General features: G+C 49.8%; 1 protein-coding gene across 1 annotated transcript; it reads right to left on the reverse strand.

Moving 5' to 3' along the window:
• Positions 1-1062: 1062 nt before the first annotated feature.
• Positions 1063-7107, reverse strand: LAG3 (lymphocyte activating 3). Its single transcript, XM_069031438.1, has 8 exons — positions 6929-7107; positions 6527-6698; positions 6138-6364; positions 5608-5865; positions 5134-5427; positions 4501-4791; positions 4110-4225; positions 1063-1634 (listed from the first exon to the last, which is right to left on the reverse strand). Exons 1-8 carry the CDS (start codon positions 6981-6983, stop codon positions 1527-1529), a joined length of 1521 nt encoding a protein of 506 aa, XP_068887539.1. The 5' UTR covers positions 6984-7107; the 3' UTR covers positions 1063-1526.
• Positions 7108-20040: the final 12933 nt, after the last annotated feature.

The raw sequence follows: 20040 nt of genomic DNA on the forward strand, positions 1-20040 counted from the left end.
CTGTCTTGCCTTACGTTGGTTCTGCTCCACAGTCTGCCTGAAATTGCATGGGGTGGTTGAAGCAGACAAGTCTACCTCGCAGCTCTGCTGCACTTCTCTAGGATTCAGTGGAGAAAGGGGTGTCATTTTCAGTGAAACACAGGGATAGCTGAGTAGCTGAAGAGCTGTGGAGTCCAGATGTGCTCCCTGGAGCGGGCTAGTTGTGACTTTTGGGTGCTGCTGCACTACCTACAGTCTAAGCATCCCAGAGTGGATTCACTACCTGAGTGCCTGAACCTTTTGGGGAGAGAAGGAGAGAGCCACACAGTAAGAAGGTCTGTTCATGTACCTGCTGAAATAATGAAAAGCTGGCCTGGCTGTGGTGACCTTCTCTCAAGTCAAGAGAATCTTCCATCCTGAACATGGAGCAGCCACAGCCTGGAGACCCATATGGGAGAAATCACACGTGTGACTCTCATTACCAATAAGTGTTTCTTCTGGGGTGGCATTCAATGGCTGTTCAAGAGCAGCACCACAGTCCTCCGTGGCTGTTCAGAGGGGACGTGAAGAGCATTCTCTGACTACATGAAACCTAAACACATTGAAGGTCTTGAGAGGTAGGGCCTGGCAGACTTGTGCTTACATTGCTAAGTACATCCTTAGCAGGAGGAGAGTGACAAAGAGCCATAACATCACTTGTAGATCTTTCAGGAAAATGTGAGGACTAAAGGAATAAATGAATGAATGAACAAGGACAGCCAGATGGGAGAAAAAAAGAAAAGAAGGCTCTCAAACACAGCAAAAAGGAGAGACTGAACCTGTGATTCTTCCTTCTCTAGTGGCATTTAATTTCCCCTTCCCCACTGTGAAAATGTCAGAAATGAACAGGCAACTTCAATAGAACAGAACTGAAAGAGAAAGAGAAGGCAGCAAAAGCCTTAGAAATGGCTTCACACAGGCAGAGGTACACCCAGCTCGGTCAAATAGGAGCAATCCTCCACAAGCACACACAGGGGTCAGCGGGTTTTTTGTCCCATGGATTTATTTTAAGTTCTAAAATGAGTTTCTAATAAGTTAAAATGCTCAAAATGTGCAACAGGGCAGTGAGCAGGGCAGTGCAGGGAGAGGGAGAAGAGAAGAGAGTGAGCATGGGGGGAGAAAATATTGTCAGGCTGCAGGGGAGATGAATTCCAGCCATGTCCTGCATCCAAGTGTTCCACCAGAGAAAGACTGAGAGGGAGGCCATGAAGGAGGGGCAAAGAGTGGGACAGAGATGTGGCACCAAAGCAAGCAGTAGCTACTGGCTCAAATACTCCCAGCAGCTCCAAAGCATCTCTGCTGCTGGCCACATGACTGCAGGGGTGAATCTGCCTTGCCCTGGCTGCAGCTTCCAGCCCCTCTGCAGGTACAGAGCTCCCAAGGTCTCCTGCATTGCTCATGCCATCGCTAGTCCCTCCTGACAGGTCTGCATGGTGCCCATCTCTCTGCAGCGTGGCACACAGAGTTTCATCCTGCCATGCAGCCTAGCCCCGATGCCCCTGCTTCCATCAGCACTCCGTTTGCTGGATCTTCCCTTTCTGGTTTTCCTCCATCAACTTCCACGGCACATTGGCTGCAAACATCCCTTCCAGTGCTGGGAAGGCAGGAGTCTGCACCTGAAAGGGAAGCAAGAGGCTACATCAGACACAGGAGAGAGACTGAATGGTACAAGTCTGGGCTTCTCTCTGCCATGGAAGAGAGTCCTGCTGCTTTCAACCATAAGGCTCCCATTCCCTCCCAGAGCCAGGGAAGAAGACACTCTCTGACACAGGCAATTTCTTCTGGGGAATGCTGGCTCAACACGATCCTCCGTGGTGTCATGGGCATCAGGAATAACAAAGCAGGACATGTCTAAGAGAGAGCAAAGACTGATCTGGGCAGTGGTCAGGCCACTGTCAGGTTTGATGGTGTGCCAGACTTTACAACACCTTTTCGGAGAGAGGCAATAAAGGCATGAAGGCTTGTGCAAAATGAGATAAGAACAAATTAAAGACAGAACCACTTTCACAAGTGACTTTCTAGACAGTGAAAAAGATGTAGATCTCAGGGCTCCTGATAGCAGTAAAGTATAGGGTGACACAGTCAGTACAGCAAGAAGGGTGAGATTAGTTAGATAATGGCTTGGTAGGTGTGATCTCGGCTAAGAGGAAGGGACTGGGGTCTTGCTGACAGGTTTCTGCCAGGCTGAAGGGAAATGAAAAGCATGAGTCTTCAAAGACCAGTCATTATTGGTACAGAGAGTGTGAAAGTGCTAATGAGTTAGGCAGCTGATAAAGTTGAGGAGCCTCATTTGGAATAAGAGGATGAGAACATCACGCAAGACCCAGATGTTTAGGAGAATGGAGCACTAAACTGAATGACAGATCAATGAAATGCAACAGTACTGATCAGACATTGATAGGGTCAGGGAACTGGAAAGGGAATTCCTCATGTGTGGGCAACAGCCCACTGGGTGTGCATGATACACCGTGCAGAGCATCCGGTGTCCAAGCACCGCAGGAACAGCAAATGTAATCTCAGAGGATGCCAGCAGAGAGAGGGAGAGAACCAGAGAAGAGCTGATATCTCTGCTCAAGGCACCTCATCTGCTCTCAGATGGAGGATGAGCCCAGCGGGGAGTCTGTGCAGAGAAGGGTGTGAATCACAGAATCACAGGGTGGTTGGGTTCAGAAGGACCTTTGGAGATGATCCAGCCCAACCCCCCTGCTAAAGCAGGGCCATCCAAAGCCAGTCGAGGAACACCCATGGATAGAGGACCTGTGCTGAAACACGGGAGCCTGGCTTGCTCAGCACAGCAGGGCCATGGGGCCATATGTGAATGCTTTGGGGTGGTGAATATCCTGGTGGGATGAGAGCTGTGTAAGCAAACAGCTGGACACGCAGGTATCCTATTTCCTGCTAGCTGAGGCTTTACAGATACACTGTCAAGGGGCTCCTCTCCAAGGTTTTGGGCCAGAAAGATTGGTTCTGATCACCTTGCCCTGGGCTTGCGCAGTCTAGAGAGTCACACAAAAGCCATAGATTTCCGTCTCATATTATCCTTTACCATCAGTGCTGATTAAGGACGGATGACAAAGAACCCGTCACAAGCTGCTCTTGCACTACCCACAGTGGTTTTTAAAAAATTTCCACCTTGCTTCTTTTGTGATGCTGCCTGCCTTCAGTCTCCAGCCACTGGGACTTGCTAAGACTTTTCATCAGTTCTGTCACATCCCTCATCTTCAGCTCAAGGCAGTTTCAAGGCTCCCAGCTCTTTCACCAGGGTAAGTTCTCCCAAACTTATCTCCCTTCCCAGTCCCTTCCCCACTAGAATTGTCATCATGGGCCCTTTCCATGAGGCTAAGTAGGAGGCAGCTGCATCACAGCTACTCCCAAAAGGTGTCCCTTGCCTGCAAAAGGAAACCCTGAAGGGTGATTTTGCCATGTTATTTGCAGAGCAATAATATGAAAACTGCAGAGAAATGGTCTGACTTGTTTGCACAGTTTTTTCAGTGACATACGGGGGAAGGATTAGTCCTGGCCTGGTCTTGGCGGTCATAAAGGCAAGGTAGAGTTTTCAGAGCATGAGATACTGGAACAAGCTGAGCAAATGAAGGGCACTAAGTTGCCAGAAGCTGAGAGCTGAGGTGTGAGGGCTGAGCCAGAAACAACAGCCCTGCATCGAGATCTGAGTCCGGGCACCAGCAGGCATTGATACAGAACAGGAGATGGTTACATTAAAGCATCCCACTAAGGAATGAGAGAGAGAGGACATCTACAAAAGCCTGGAAATTAGCCCTCCTCTACTACAGAGTGGCTTGATCTCTGGGGGAATAAACAAAGCTGGGCTGTGATTGTCTCTTAGGAGGTTTTGTTCCTTCTCTGAGGTGTCCGACCTGCCCCCAGAGGAATGCCATGGTTAGCCAGGCCTGCCAATGCCCCGGGTACAGCTTTCACTCTGTGTCCATGACACCCTCAGCAGGCTGCCACAGCCCCATGCCTCCTCTGGCCACTGTGTCCCCAGGACCTTTCACTGCTGTCTCTGGAGTACTCTGGTCAAATAAGGGTGGATGTACAGGAAAAATAACAGAAATGGGGTGATGGACACTTACCCTTTTTTGTAGGGCCAGAGCCACAACACAAAGAGCAAGCAGGAGGAAGAGGGTGAGTGTGAGCCCAAAAGTAACCTGCCCACTGAAGATAGAGGGAGCGCTGGAGACCTGGGCACCTGTGAGGAGGAACCACAGTTAGGAAGGAAGGGACGGTTGATTTTGCACCGAGGAAAGGCTGGGACTGTACAACAACAGGCAAAATGGGAAAGAGTGAGGGGAACTGGATGGAGCAACATGCGGAACTGGTGAAAGCTGGGAGAGGATGACAAGAAGATGGGGTCCAAGTGGTCCAAGTGGAGAAGGACAGGGTGAGGTTGAGAGAGGAAAGGGCACCGGAGAACTAAGTAGGGTGAGCAGAAGAGGCTGTTTGCAGACCCATGGGGGACGGTACCTGTGATCTGCAGATCATACTCCACTGCTCCCAGTCTGCCTTCTGGGCCATATACACTGCATTCCCAGGTGCCCATGTCCTTTTGTGACACTTGGGGTATTTCCAAGGTAGGTCCCATCGGGGAACTGTGGCCCTCCAAGTTACTGGGAGTAGCCACAGCCAGCTTGCTCTTAGTGGGGGCTGAGTCAAGGTGCTTCCACTGGAAACGTTCATGTCCTTGGGAGTGAGTGAGGCTGCAGATGAGCAGCAAACGATTCCCCTCAGAAACCGGTCCTTGGATGCTCGGAGTCACTGCGGCAAAGGGAAAAAAGTAACCTCAGGAAAGACTACAGGCATGTCCACATCTCTTCCTCATCCATCCTTCTTCTATTTCATCTCTTCTTTATTACTTCCTCTAATTTATTTTCTTTGTCTTTCTCAGTCTTAAGAGGAATAATCAAGTCACCCAGGAAAACTCCTGATTCCAGCCGAGTCCAATGCAGTGCAATGCCCTGAATAGAGATCTTGTTTCCTGCCCCAGGGTGGGAACACATGACCAGGAGCTACCCCTGCTCATTGCACTGACAGGTGGGGTGGTTTATCTACAGTGAGGGACTCCAGAGGGGCAAAACACCTCCCAGTCTCTCCTCTCACCTGTAACCACGGCCAAGGTCACGTCCCTGCTGATTGTCCTGTGGCCCACAGAGACAGCGCAGCGGTACTGCCCTGCATCACCCGGCCCCACCGTGGGGAGATGCAGGGGGAAGCTTCTGCTGCTCAGATTCTGGGAGATGTCCCAGTCTTGCAAATGTCCTCCTGCAAGGTGGCTCCAGTGGGCTGCCACCATGTTCATCCCAAAGGCACTGGGAAGGTAGCTCAGAGTGCACGGCAGATCGGCTGCAGAGCCAGCTGCAGCATAGACCACAGGGTTGGTTGGGCCGTCGAAACCTGAGCCAGAGAAAGAAGACAATGTGGGGTGGTGCCTGGAAAGAGCTCCTCAGGGAGATGATTGACCTGGGAAGGGAGAACAAGGTGGGAGCTGGGAAGCTGGGGCCACTGGGGTTAGTCAGGCACATCAAGGGGATCAGCTTGGAGATGCTGGTGTATCAACACAGAGGTTGAGCTCACCTAGTACTTGCAGGTTGTATGTGGCAGAAATTATCTCCTTATCAGAGTACCGAAGCTGGCAGCGCCAGGAGCCCTCATCACTCATGGTTGGGTGGAGGATGGAGAGAGCCCCAGACAAGGAGCAGAAGGTCCTGGAGGTGGGGCCCGGGTGCTCCTTATGGAACCAGCATGTCTCCACAAGGCTGGCCTGGTGGCTGGAGTTGCAACTCATCAAGAGCAGCTCATTTTCTATCACAGGGTTGGGTGGACTGAGGGTTACTGCAAAAAGAAGAAGGTGTTGGGTTGGGGGTGAGCTAAGGTCACAGGGGAACTACCAAACCAGCCCTTTGTGCCTGCCCTGTCCTAACTTTATCCCTCAGCTGTCCCTTCAGAGCTGAGGGCAGACAGCAGGAAACTGCACTTTCTGGGACACTGCAGTGCTGCCTGCACTCCAACCTGCCCTGCCAAACACGACATCCCCACCCTATCCCACCTTTACAACCTCCCCGGTCCTAAAATCAACATTCTCCAGGTATTCCATCCTCTCCTACCTGTGATTACCCCCAGCTCCACGTGGCAGCTGTGGACCTCTGTGTTGTATCTCACCCATGCCTCGTACAGCCCAACATCCTCGCTCCGGACGGGGTCGATCCGCAGGGAGAAATTGCCATTGCGTAAGGCGGAGTCCTGGAGTGACACCCGGGGCTTCATGAGCAGTGCTGTCTTCTGCAGGCCCGAGTACCCCACTTCCAGCACCACGTGTGGCTCCTGGTGCACACTGGAAGCAGGACAAGTGAGTGGCTCATGCCAGAGGCAAACATGAGATCAAGGGAGGGGGCAGGAAGGAGGGAATGTGGGGAAGGAGAAAAGGGGCTCAAAGGGCCTCCAACCCTCCCCAGTCCCCCCAGAAGGACTCATATCTCTTTTGGCCCTGGCATACCTTCCCCCATGCCGTTTCCACACCACAGATATCTTGTCAGGCAGCTGCTTCGAGCTCCCCCTCGTCTTTCCGGGGCTCAGGGGGCAGGGCAGCATGGCTGAACTCCCCTCTCTGACCCACACTTTCTGCTCCCCGCTTCTCCCCTCCGATAATCCCGGTAGGATGTGGCCAGCTGTAACAAGATGAAGAGTTGAGCAAAGAGTGGGACTCAATATTATCCCACTCTGGGGTGGGATTGCCGTCTTTGCCAGGGTGGGTTTGAATATGGGGTGATATCCGGTCACCTTCTGTGGAGTTGGAAAGGCACAAACTCTCCCTTCCAGCCTTTCCAGGGATCAAGTAACCCCCAGACTCAGCCTACTGAGCTAGTCTGCCCTCCCCAGTATGTTCAGCCCCTCTTACCAGTGAAAGCTAGCAGAGTGAAGGTGAGGAACAGTACCAGGAACACCAGTCTCATGGTGGCATCCAGGAGAGGGGCTGCCTCTCACTCAGGTCTGTGCTTGATGAGGTGCAAAGCTTGAAGGAGATCAGCAAAAATGAGGCATGGGCAAAGCAGGTGTTAGAGTGGGTGGGCGAGCACAGAGGGGTCAGTGGGATGTGCTTGCTCTCATGCTCTCTCTCTCTCTCTCTGATCAAAGCCTTTCCTTAAGTGCCTTTATATTGCAGGTGGGCAGCTAATTTCCTCGTATCACTAAGAAGATGCGTCACGACCAAGAAACCAGTACAAGCCTGAGGCACGTGAGGGCAGAGGAGGGAGGGACCAGAGACACTGCTCTAAGCATCTTTTAGTGGAAATTCTTTGGGTCGCTGTTGTTTTTCTTACAGGTTTCGCTTCTATATAGCCAGTGGAAAAAGTGTAGAAGACACTTCCCAGCAAGTACCCTTCATGTTTTTCTTTCATCTCTTACCTTTTTTGGTTTGATCTTCCCGTCTCTTACAGATTCTCTCTAATTCTTTCAGGGCTTTTGAGAACATGTTGGTCTTTTTTCTGTTGTTCTTTCTTTTGTTGTTTTTCTTATCATTGTAAATTTTTTTTCCTTCTTTAATCTTTCAAATATGCTGATTTCTCTGCTTTTTCTCATTTGTCAGTTCACAGACAGCGTGAGGAAAGGGTCTGTGGTAAGCTCCAACCAGGGCACATGTGACTCATCAGTCTAGAGTCCAGGGCTAGTATGGGACACAGCTGAGGTGGTCCAAGGAGAGAGAGAGAGGAGCATCCAGGAGAGAAAAAATAAGCACTGAAGTGAGAGACTGCATGCTGTGGCACTCTGAGGGGTGTGAGGAAGGAACCCTCCTGCTCCAGCAGCTCTGGGGGAAAGCCACTCAAGTTCATGTGCTCGGGGGGCTCATCCTAGCCCCCATGCAGCTGCTGACCTTTGCACAGGGCAATACATTTCCATCCATGTGCCTCATCCTGGGGCCCCTTTTTGTCTCAGAGAACCCCCACTGTTGTGTTCACAGTTTCCAGCAACCCACTGGCTCTGACTCTTTCGGACTTAATCAGCCCTTCATGATGGGTGTCAGACACCCAAGCCCCTCGGTGGCTCATCCACCACGGGCTTGGGCTTTTTCTGAGGCTGAGAGAAGGGAGGTGACTCATAGTGGCTGCTTCTTGACTGTGGAAGGATCCTTGCTCGCTCTCTAGTTTTCCTCAGCTGTGTGGTGAAGGTGGAGGATAAAAGAGGGCCAGTGCTATGCTTCACTTCAGCAGACCTCTGTTGTAGTGACAGCTCTCAGGTCTTTCATCCCACGTGGCTCTCCAGCCTCCTGAGTAGTGGGATTGGTGTACAGGTGCAACCTTGTGTGCCTCCATGCCCATGAGGGACTGCTCTGTAGTGGCCCTTCATGACCTCTTGTGTGACACAACCCAGGGGATTGCATGAGAGAGGAAGAGACAAGTGAAGATAGCAGAGAACTTGTGACAGTTGTCAGGAGGTGTTTTTTCCTCCTGTTCAAGAAAAACAGTTTGTGGTGACCAGTTCAAGCAGAAAACATCAACCTCTCTTTCCCTTGAATCAGCAGCGCTAGAATGGTGTGAGTGTGTGGGTGAAGAGAGAGAGAGAGAGAGAGAGAGAGAGAGGAGGGAGCTGGAACTGTGGTGGGGAGACACGTACAGCTCCACAGTCCAGCATCCTCTGCTCCCCCCTCTCCTGGCTTTCTTCAGGGGACACACCCAGCTCACTACTCTCCCCCTCCGTCTCAGCTCTCCCTGCACTCGTAGCCTTGGCATCCTGGCACTGTCCCCCTCTCACTCCCCAAACCATTCTCAGTGGAATCTGTGGTGTGGGAGATGCTTGTCTCTTGTAAAAACCAGATGTGTTTCCATCCCGCTGGCTCTTCCCAAGAGGCGGTCCCAAGGGACTGATGCCCAGGAAAATGACAGGCATTGACTGGCACTGGGGTGGTGGTGGGGGGGGGGGGGGCGTGTATTTGGGGCCGAGGGCTTATTATGCTGAGTGAGCACGTTGTGAAATGAAGGCTTTGGAGGCACCGTTTTACTCAGCACCAGGCTATCTTTAGCAAAGACACGGTGACGTTTCTCTAACGACCCACTTTAAGTGCTGACTCCCTCGAATGGCATTTTCGTCATCTCCCAGAACAGGACCCCGGCGCAGCGATAACAGTGACCGGAGAAAGGTCAGCACGGGAATGTCTTTTCAGAAGCGCCTGTGTGGGTCCCCTGGGCAGAGAGGCTGACAGGCACGCCTGGGACTCTGGCAGAGCCGTGGGGAATGACAGGCAGGCTACAACGGGAGTGGCCAGGGCCCAGGAGACAGGAGGCCAGCTCACTAAATGCTCCTTTGTCTGCGTCAGGCATTAGTACCTTCAGCCAGGTTCCAGGCTTACCCACAGCAGTCACCTTGTGCACAGCCTTAATACATCGCTTTTCTTGTCTCTCTTGGCATGACTTACAGGTGCAAACTACCCTTACCAAGAAAAGTAGGAATAGAAAACACTGTTCTGCAGTATCATTGAGTTAGTGTCACTGAAGGAATCTTCTGCTGTGTTTCCAGATTTCTGTGATACCATGTTTTTCTCGGAGAGGTTCCACTTTCATGTTTTGACCCTTGCAGCATCAAGTCTGAAACTGGTCACAATCTTCTGCTTTATGCTGACTTTCTGAGGTGCTCCAGAATTTATATGCAGACTTTAGCTGATCTAAGAAACCACCCCATGGCTTGTAGCCTGGGTTATCAGCTGGTCTGGGTGTTCCTGAGATAAGAGTTCTCAACAGAAGGACCTCGTGTAAAATGTCCTGATTGCTGTTTGCCCAGTGCAAAAGCAAACACAGCAGGCAAAAACAAGTTACTTACTAATAAGAGATAACTAATAACTTCACGGCAAGGAACTGTAAACAAAAAGCAGCCACACCTGGGGAAGCAGAAGGGAAAGTCTGGCAAGGATGTGGTGTGAGCAAGAGCTGCTGGGCAGGTTGGTACTCAACAGGCACCTGCACAGGCAGCAGGGTTTCCAGGGATCAGACTGGGATTAACTGCAAGACTTCTGGCACTGACTGGGAAGCTTAGGGAGCTAAAAGAGATCTATGGTCAGCTGCAGAGGGGAAGAAGTGTAGCTGCCCTTCTCTGGGCACTTGGGACAGACGTAGTGGTCCCCAAGCCAACACCATGCTGCTGCAGCAGGGTCAGGCAGCAGTGCCCTGAAGCAGAAGGAGCCAGTGCCCACATCTTTGCAGGCTCTGTGTGAAATGCACAGTGGGGAAATGCATTGAAGTAGCACCCCTGGGGTAGGGCGCTGCAAGCCACTCTATCCACACAGAGGGCCATGATGGTTTCTACCAGGACACCCACCTGAGATGCATTCTGTGTATGAAATTAAGTTCAGGGTGGGTACAAACTTCCTTTTTTGAGGATGTGGCTGTTCCAGAGATCTTTCTGTCCCTCAGGGATGCCTGGAAGCAGCAAATTATCCCCCCGGGGCAGGGTATACCACATGTCAGAGGGACCCATCCACCAGAGGTGACGGGTCCCAAAAGGGAGTGAGGAGAAGAAGACTGGAAAAGAGAAAGTCCACAGCTCTCAGCAGATCTGGGTGAAAGCAAAATGTGCCCCTGCAGAAGATCTTGGAGCAGGAAGAGTGACTGGATGCTCGACTGGGAGGCTTTTTTGAAGGCCCTTTTCAGAGGGTTTTGCTGGATTGGCAGTGCTGGAGTCACCACGGATCTCTGATGTGGTGCTGAGGGGAGTCTAGTGATGGCCTGCTTCCCAGAATCCCATGGGAACACCTTTAGGAAAGCACAGCTTTATGGGGTTTTTGGACAAATCTGCAGCCTCTTTCTTTACAGTGCTAAAAGGCAAGCACCCTTTGCAAGACAATCCTCAGCAGACAGCTAAATATCCCAGAGAAACCTGAATTAGAAAGTCAGGAGCAGCACTGGGGGGGTGCTGACTGAAGCTGTGGGATGCATTTCTGCTAAAAAAACCCTGGTGACTTAATTACTGAAGAGAATCTGCAGCATTCATGGGCATATTTGGCAGCAGGCAACTGGTATCTGGCCAGCATTCGCTCTGGAGAAGTGTGTAACTGTTCTCTTTCAAAAGATCCTTCCTGTGGGAAAGATGGGATGCTGCAGGATCCCCTTTGGTCATCCACAACCACCTGTGGAGATGGTTATCAGTACCTTAGTCAGTATCTAGTTACGTGATGTCTTTGATGCCACAGCCCCTGTGTTTTGCAACACAGAGGGTGAGGTGGATTAACCACAAAAATCCATGCAGCAGGCTAGGTTACACTTTGACTCACCTCTCATTGCAGAATTCATGCTTTTAATCCAGTGGAAAAATATGCAATAGCCTCCCAAACATCCCAGGGCTGCAGTGGGTTTTCTCAAGAGCAAAGAGGTACCCAGGAGCTCGACACATGGTGCCAAGGTGGTGTCAGGACAGGCTGGGAGGCTGATGCTGGACATGTAGTGAAACCAGGGCACCCAGATTCCCCCAACAGACTGCAAAGAAGCCCCTTCTTAGGTGTGGCTTCTTTGCTTTTCAGTCTCTTCACAGTTTTGCAGGGGCTGTATCACTGCTTTTCCTGGAGATGTTTTGGCCTGTGGGACCTCCAGAACAGATTTGGGTTGTGTCTTCTGGTCTTAAGACCCAGCAGCAGATCTGGGGGAACAATGATATTTCTCTGGGTGCCAAGAGAGAAAGTGTGATCCACATATTCCAGGCTCATATCCCCATTGCTGCTGTTTCTCTCAACTGCCAATACAGAATCCCCTCAGAGAAAAATCATCAGAAAAGGATGTGCCTTCTGCTCCTGGGGCTCAAATCTGTTCTGTGTCCTGCTCTGGGCAGTACCATGGGTCTCTCCAACACAGAAGAGGCACCTTGGTCTTGTTGCAGATGCTGGGGGACAAGTGTTGCTCAGAGCACAGAGAGATCTGGCTCTAGGCTTAGTTGCACGTGTCCTCAGGAGCTGTGAAAAGTAGATCTGATCCATGTGCTGTGTTTTCATGGTGCATCATGGCAGGAGAACAGGAGCCCGTGTCTCATGGTGCACTGGATCTCTGGAAGCTGCAGGCAAACACTTACTAAGTAGAGAATATGTTGTTTCTTTCTTAGTGGGAAAGCTAGATAAGAAAAAGTAGAAGGTAACTCAAGGAGCATGTGATGCTATGAGAAATCATCTGCAGAAGAGTACAATCACAGGGAAGGTTGCTGTGGGCAATGGCACAGCAAGGAAGAGCACTGCAGTGCTCCAGAACAGTCCTGAAGAGAATAAAGTCTCTGATTTGGTGATCCCCAGCCACTTTGCTTTGAACAAAGAATTGCTAGGGAAGGAGATGGTGCATTTTTAAACTGAAAGGGCTCATTGTAAATCAAAATGGATTTATTCCTTTATAGTTTAGTTTTCAGCTGGATCAATTCTCCGCTGCTCATCAATGTTGACAAAAGACAGGCAGCAGGAGAGATGAAAGGGAGGATGGGATTGCCCGTCTCTGCAACACTACGCATTTGTGCTGGGTTAACAGGATTGTGTGCCAGACTGCAATTCAGAGGGTGCTGCCAGCTGAGCTGTTTTTTCAATTTCCTCTCCACTTGGCACCTCATGGCAGGTAGCACCCTGTATTCTTCTCGAAGATATCTTCTACTGCCCCACTAAGAAAAAAAAACCACGAAACCAAAGAAACCCACTTGTTTGTTAGTCACGGCATCACAGGAAGATTCAGGTGGGAAGGGACGTCCGGGTCTCCACTCCACCCCTCTGCTCCCAGCAGGGTGACTCTCAGATGAGACTGGGTTGCTCAGGGCCTGGCCCAGGCAAATCCTGAACACCTCCAATTGTGGATAATCACTGCTTGTTGTGCTCTTGCCTTTAGCACTACAAAGAGACCTCAATGGCTCTGGAGTACCGCCATTCTCACCATGCTGGAAGATGACTGGCACACACAACAGGCTTTCTTGGTGTAAGGGCTGAGCCTTATTCACCCTCAAGGGAGGCTGGGACCAAAGAAATGGAACTATGAATGGACTTTAAAATTCCCAAGAAGGGATGGGCTCTCCTGTGTCACGATGAGGGCTGGGAGAGACCTGGATTACCAAGATGGAGACCCAAGTAACTATTGGGAAGTTCTGCCAGGAGCTGGTCACTGGGGTGCAATTGAGGCCACATGGAATAAACATGGATTTAAGCTTGATTTTTTTTTTTGGTGCCATTTATAATTTTTCCTGGTTATAAGGAGTTTCAGTTTGCAGACATCAGATCCCATTCTCCAGGAGGAGTACACACTGAGCAGCGTTCTCTCCACTGTAAAAGGCTTCTCTGCCAGGTTTTCCTCTGAAAGCCACAAAAGACCAAAGGACTCTCTTTAGCTGCACAGCATGTGAGAGAGTAGAAGATAAAGCAGCTAATGCTTTTGTGTCCTGTGTAAATACTTCAGACCCTCTGCTGATGAGATGAAAGAGTCCTAGAAATTCAGATTACATGAGCTTCCAGTGCTAGGCTGCCACATGATTTGTTCAGCATCCAAATGCCCATGGATGTCTTATACTGCCAAAACATGGTTAGGAGGGCTGCAGAGCTCTGCAGGTGTGACTGTCTCTCCTGGCATGGTGCATATATTTGGCAAGGTTAATGGGAAGCCACTGCCTCCTAAGACCCCTGGTAAAGTCGCATTTAGAATTCAAACCTAAGGTTCCATGTTGAGGAACAAAGTATGTGGAGCACGCTTCCAGAACAGAATACAGTATCCTGGGAAGACAAGACTCCAGGGAGGGAGATAGATGATAACATGCTGTATAAAATGGGATCTCAAAGAGTGAACAGATTGTGTTACCTCTGTTTACAGCACAAGTTACTGGAATGTGTCCATATTTCGAAAAAGGATGTGGAAAAATGGAAAAGGATTTAGAAGAGTGGTACAAAAAAAGCCATCTGACTTGAGAGCCTGGGGATCTTGCTTTGAAATGAATGAACTTGAGGTGTTTGATTTCTTGTACCTAATCTGAAGAAAACAGCGGTGAGCTCAGGCAGCAATTTTACTGCAAACAAAAGGAAATTCATTTTACGTGTCACAAAGACAGAATAATTCTTGTTAGAGGATGATGTGGAGGCCAGGAGTATAAATGAGTTCAAATACAGATTGGGCTATTTGTTGAGGATCAGTTCCTCTCTGGCTTTCAAATGTGCTGACCTGGTATGACTGGCAGCCGAGGATGTCCTTGACTCTTGCACAGTCCATCTTTGGTATTTTTTTCCCACGAGGAGAAGATGTGAGATAGAGGCAGGCTCTCCACTCCAGCAGAGGAACACAAATATGACCAGAGACTCCAAATTAAACCCCAAAACCTGTCTGGAAATGAGGTGCATGTTTCAGGAAGAACTCTTGCTGTGGCCTTTTCACCACCTACAGACTGTTAACCTGAAAAATGGTCGATGGCATCCTCTTGCTCAGCACTAGGATATGGGGCTCTGCAGGATGAAGGAAACCAAGCCAGATGATCACCATCATAAGAATAAAACAGTATCTATTCATATTTCTCCAGGCTTTACCCTTACTCACAGCCCTGACTGGAGGGCTTCCCTAAGAGTTCATGTGTGCCCTTTTCAAGACTCAGAAGTAAAAGCCAGCTTGTCTTGCTCTGCAAGAAAACTCCAGTGGAGGGAAACAGTGGATGAGCATGAGTGCTGAGCTGAGGCATTTAAGCCACAGGGAAAAGGAAGGAAAAAGCTCCTGGACTCAGATGAAGTGGGGTGGTGGTGGCATGTGGGTGTGGGGACTTTCCCCTGAGTTTGGCAGGGACCGCCTGTTTTTTCCCTAGCTACAGGTGCTCAGAGGGCTCATTTGTTCCAGCCCTGAAGGAGATACAGGGGTTTCTATATTTTCATGATAATTTTTTTTCAATTACTATAATTTTCTTCTGTCTGTTTCTTATTAATTCAAAATAAAAGTCAGTCTGAAGGACTGGTAACCCCAAGGGCTCTGTGTGCCCCCTGTTGAACTGTAAGACCAGATCAGCTTGTGCAGAGGAGGAAATATGGGCAAAATGGTTCAGTCACGAGCCAAGGTAAAGTTCAGAAGCCTTAATAATGGAAAAGGAGGCTACAGTCATACTGGCACAAGAGTAGTTATTCAAAAGGAAAAAAAAATAAACCAAACCAAGAGTAACAGCGTGTCTTGGTCTGTGAGATACAAATGTTTGGAGTGGATATAAAAAACAGGAGTTCTCAAAGCAATGTGGCATCCTCAATGAAGGGTCAGAAGATGACCTGGAAACCTTCCCAGGTTCTTGAGGGTGGGATTCCACCTTACAGCTGTTCTCATGAGGAAACTGATCTAAAAGACACTCTTCCTAGCTTGCCTTCCTGCCTCAATGCCACAGGGAATGACAGCCCCTGGCTACATACTCACTGCCTCTGGCACAATTTCTAATAATATGGTCCTTCATGGGGTTCTAAGACAGACCAATGTAAAATTTTGTTTTAAAAGGAGGAGGAGAAGAAAATGTGAGTGTGTAACTACAATAGGGAATAACTAAAATTGCTTCCATGGCAGGTTCCTACAGACATCTGCCTGAGCACAGCTGAGTGGATGATGAACTGTGCTGAGGGTGGAAAGGACAGAAAACTTTTAAAATGCTATTGCTGATGTAGAACTGAAGCTGTAGACAGTGAGAAAAACAGGCCCCTACTTCCTAAGGGTGGGACAGTCAAACTCCAAGGCTCCAGGGGATCCAATAAGGGAAGGAACACCACTGGGAAAGGGTCCAAAATGCATATGTGCCTTTCTATTGGAGGTCACCTGGGCTTGCCTTGGACTCTCTAGGCAAGGGACCATGTCTCCAGCAAGACAGAGACACCTGTGTGTGTTCAAATCAACCTGTGGACACGCAGCCAAGACCAATCTGACCATGACCGAGCACACAGGGCCTTCTCAGCTGTCCAGGTTCAGCGCTGGTGTGATCAGAGCCGTTCCTGGTTGCTCCACGCTGGGAGGCAGCGCACAGCCTGCCCTGTGCCCGGCATGCCGGGTAGAGAGGCACCCGGAGGAGGTTTGCTCACGATTTTCCAGTCGTGTATTCACGGGCACGTCGGGTTTGGTGCCAGCAGGGGGCCCTTGTTAGGCGGGAAAGCTGTGCTTGAGGGACTCCAGCCATCCCGGTCCCAGAGATCAGTCTGTCCCAGACGATCGGGAAAAGCAGCGTAAGGTGCGCCCTCCACGCTGAGAGGTTCCAGTCTGAGCTGGGTTTGGTCGTGCTGCCTGCTTGCTCTCCCAGGGGGCTGCTGTTTTTCAGCACAAGCAGAGGTCTTGAAAAAAGAGATTAGGGCTCAGCCTTTGTGCCCCGAGTTAAGGCAGATCACCCCGGAGTCCTCAGCGTTAAGAACACGTACAGCACTGAGGTCCCAGTGTACAGCAGCTGGGACACCCCAGGTGTCACCACTGTATCCCAGTTCCATGACACCTGTCTTCCCTTTCCATCTGCAGTCTGGAATCCCATCTGTAGGCTTTCCACACTTGGAAGTAAAAGCAAAAGCAGTCCTGGGGGGTACTAGGAACACCTATAGGGATCCTGCCACAGATGGGAGATTTGATCTGAAGTCAGGATTTCATCTGAAAGCCCTTTAAAGCACAGAGAAACTGAGGCGGAACAGGATCCTCTCCCAACGAGAAACTACAGTCAGCATGGCACACCGTTAGCAATGCTATAGCAGATTGCTTATTTCTACAGCTATGGAAAGGGATTCACAGACCCTGAAGCAGTCTGTATTTTCTTTAGTTATGAGCAAAACCTCCTGACTCATTTGAATTACACGGTTGCCTTTTCCAAACATCCCTACTGAATCTTCTGTGAAATTTACCTTGTGAAGAAACATCAAATTCCCAGCTCAAATCTGGGTCCATATTTACCATGCTGCTGTCCTGGAAGCTCTGGAGGTTTGTTGGAGCCATATTCAAGAGCTTTAGCTCTTTTCAAGATTGGATCTGACATAAAAAAAAATTTATAAGTACCAAGAAACTCCCCATAAGGAAACAGCAACCAGCTATAAGTTTTCTGGTGGGATTTTAGGTGTGCTTACGCACAAGCCTAAAGGAGCACTCGCTACCTGGGGTCACACTGGGAAGTGCCGTCCAGCAAAGACCTTTCTGTCAAGAATGTTTCAGGCAAGGGGCTTTGAAAGTTGTCATTATAAATTATGCAGCCTAATAAATGCATCCTAAAATGATGCATGAATTGTTGTAAGACCAGGGGAAGTCTAAGCCATGACTCTCCCTGAGCTGCCAGCGAGGCATTGGCAGACACAGGTAATCACAGGGCTCTGGAAGCTGGCTGGTTTTGCTACATCTTACATCCTTTACTGGTTGCAGGATCTTCTCTCTTGGATGCAGGGAGCCCTGGTAACATTTTGGACTTAGGGACAAGATCCATCATTGCAGGACATGTAGCCAAACACCCTGCTGACATGACACCACTGCGTGGCTTAAGGGACTAAATCGAGAATAAAGCATCCTGTACCCAGACAGGACCTTGGAAAAGCTGACCTGGACTTTTTGAGATGCGATGTTTAAGATATGTGGTAGAGAATGGCAACAATAAGCGTCATTTCAAAAAGCCCTGGAGGTCTATAGAATGTGTGGCTCCTACAGCCCCCTGGTGACAAGTAGCGTCAGTCAGATGTCACCCACAGCACACACGAGTGGTGTGCTCTTCTGCCCTCTTCCGTGGGTGACGTGCAGCAGGTCACCGAGCCCCCTGCCCTAGCCTGCCTGCACAGGGACACCTGACAAGGTGAATTCTGTCTGCTCTGATATCCCAGTTCTGTGAGGCTCAGCTGAGGGACTGCTGTTGTGCACAGATACTTCCAGCTGGGACTCAGGCTTCCTGAACAGCCTGAGACAGGACAGCATCTTCTTCTGTGTCTAATAGGAAATGCCTCCCACAAGAGCGAAGCTGTGCTTGGTGGCACCACGCTGGGCCCATGAGCCATGTTGTGTGGCTGAGACCCATGAATACTTAGAGACCTTAGGTCTCTCCTCAGCCCTGTGACTATCCAGGCTTTGCTAAAACCATAAAAGGTTACCAGGAAATAGTACTGGGTTTGTGTGGCAAGGTTTTAGTCATGGAAGTGCTCCAGGAGTGGTTTCTATGAGAAACTACAACATGTGAAGAACTGGCTGCAACTCCCTGCACTGCTGGAGGGGAGGAGGTAGAGAAAATTGGGAGTGAAATTGAGCTCAGGAAGAAAGGAGGGGTGAGAGGAAGGTGTTTTAAGATTTGGTTTTATTTTCTCATTATCTTGCTCTGATCTGATTAGTAATAAATTAAATTACATTTTCCCTGAGTCAAGTCTGTTTTGCTTGTGACAGTAATTGGTGAATCATCTCTCCCTGTCCTTATCTTGACCAATGAACCTTTCCTGACATGAGCCTTTACTATATTTTCTGTCTCCCATCCTGTTGAGAAGGGGAGCATTAGAGTGGTTTAGGTAGACTTCTGGGGTCCAGCCGAGGTCAACTCACAACAGAAAGAAACCCCAAATTCACCCCGTGATGAGATGTCCTGTCCATCTGCAGCATGTCCCGAGTCTGAGCCCACACATGTAAACACAGACTCCTTCCCTGAGAAAACAGACTGGAGCAGCCATGAGCGTGTCTGTCTTTGACTCCGTGCTTGAAATAAGGGAGAGAGGTGGGAGGGAAAAGTACACGGGCTTCTTAAGGATCTGGGAAGGCAAGTTGTTTCAGTTTCCCATATGGCATATGGGAAGTGGCTGAGCAATGTGTCTCCTAACCAGGGGGACTAAAGGAGCCCCTGATCCCAGAGGGAGCGGTGGAGGGGAGGAGAAATAATTGGTCTTCACTGTTTTTTTTAAAGCTAGTGCAACCAGGTGATTATGGACTTTCCTGAAGCAAGAAGGGTTTTCTTCCCAGACCAGCAGTGGCTGGAGGGCTCACTTTTTCCGGGTCTGAAGGAGGGTTCACGACTCTGCCCATGTGATGGTTTTGATTATTCCAGTCTTGTATCATCTATTGCATTAAAACTGGTGTGAATGACAAAAGAAGCTGGGCAGAGGGGATCATTTGTCTAACGGGAAATGAGAAGGTGACAGCTATAAGATACAAAGAGCATTCATTTCTGGGCTCAGCACTTCAAAATATCTTCAGACTCAGCTCAAATTTTCCATGGCAGGCCTCTATTTCTTCATATATCACAGAAATTGGTAGATGGAAAGGGACATCTCAAGATGCCTAGCCCAACTCCCTTGGTCACATTAGAACTGATTCCAGAGCTACATCAGGTTGCTTAACCAGAAGCATCAACTGGTTTTATTCACCCAACAAGGCAGCGTTGCTGTTCACCTGCAGCAGCCAGAGCTGTCCCAGTAGGTTTGGCACCCCTTTCACAGCCACAGCCTTCAGGGGGTTTGCTTGCTCATCACTCTGGTGGGCCCAGGTCCCACCTGTCCGCTGATCCCTGCCAAGGAGTGAGGGGCCACTTGCTCATCCAAGCAAGGACAGGGACCCAGCTAAGACCTCATAGGTGGCTCTACCTGCTCTCTGCACCAGTGTCAGCATTTGCTTTTCCAGACCACACAAAAGGGCCATCAGAAGCAGAAATTGTCAGTCTAGAAGGAAGTTTAGCAGAGCGTGCAAGAGCATGACTGTGACACCTCCACAATTCCCTCAAAGCAAGCAGACCTGGAGGAGGAGGAGAAAGGAGGAAATCTCCAGCGCTGCCTGGCTGGCAGGACCAGATCTGCTGTAAGCTTGCAGCAGGTTCCATGGGAAGCAAGGAAGGGACAGCTGAGGAAGTTCTGCCCCCAGCTGATGAGGTTAACAGATGGTCACAGGAATTAAATGAAATGAGCGGAGAATTAGCACAGAGCCGAGAAAGGCGAGTAAGGCCCCAAAATGGTATCTTCACTTCTGGGGAGTCACTGGTGAAGACGGGCTTTGTTCTTACCTTCATGACACCAGCACAACATGGCTGATCACACTGTGGAAGAAGAACTAGGCTGAAAGACGAAAACACCCGCAGGTTCGGATGCAAACAAAG

This window comes from Aphelocoma coerulescens, chromosome 1 (genome assembly GCF_041296385.1).
Source record: "Aphelocoma coerulescens isolate FSJ_1873_10779 chromosome 1, UR_Acoe_1.0, whole genome shotgun sequence".
NCBI lineage: Eukaryota > Metazoa > Chordata > Aves > Passeriformes > Corvidae > Aphelocoma > Aphelocoma coerulescens.

Excerpts from the sequence above, each read along its gene's own strand:
- LAG3 (XM_069031438.1), bottom strand. The coding sequence starts at position 6,983 with ATGAGACTGGTGTTCCTGGTACTGTTCCTCACCTTCACTCTGCTAGCT. Across the intron at positions 6,365-6,526 it reads TGGAAACGGCATGGGGGAAG|TGTGCACCAGGAGCCACACG; the intron begins GTATGCCAGGGC and ends TCCTGCTTCCAG. Across the intron at positions 4,792-5,133 it reads GACCTTGGCCGTGGTTACAG|TGACTCCGAGCATCCAAGGA; the intron begins GTGAGAGGAGAG and ends CCTTTGCCGCAG.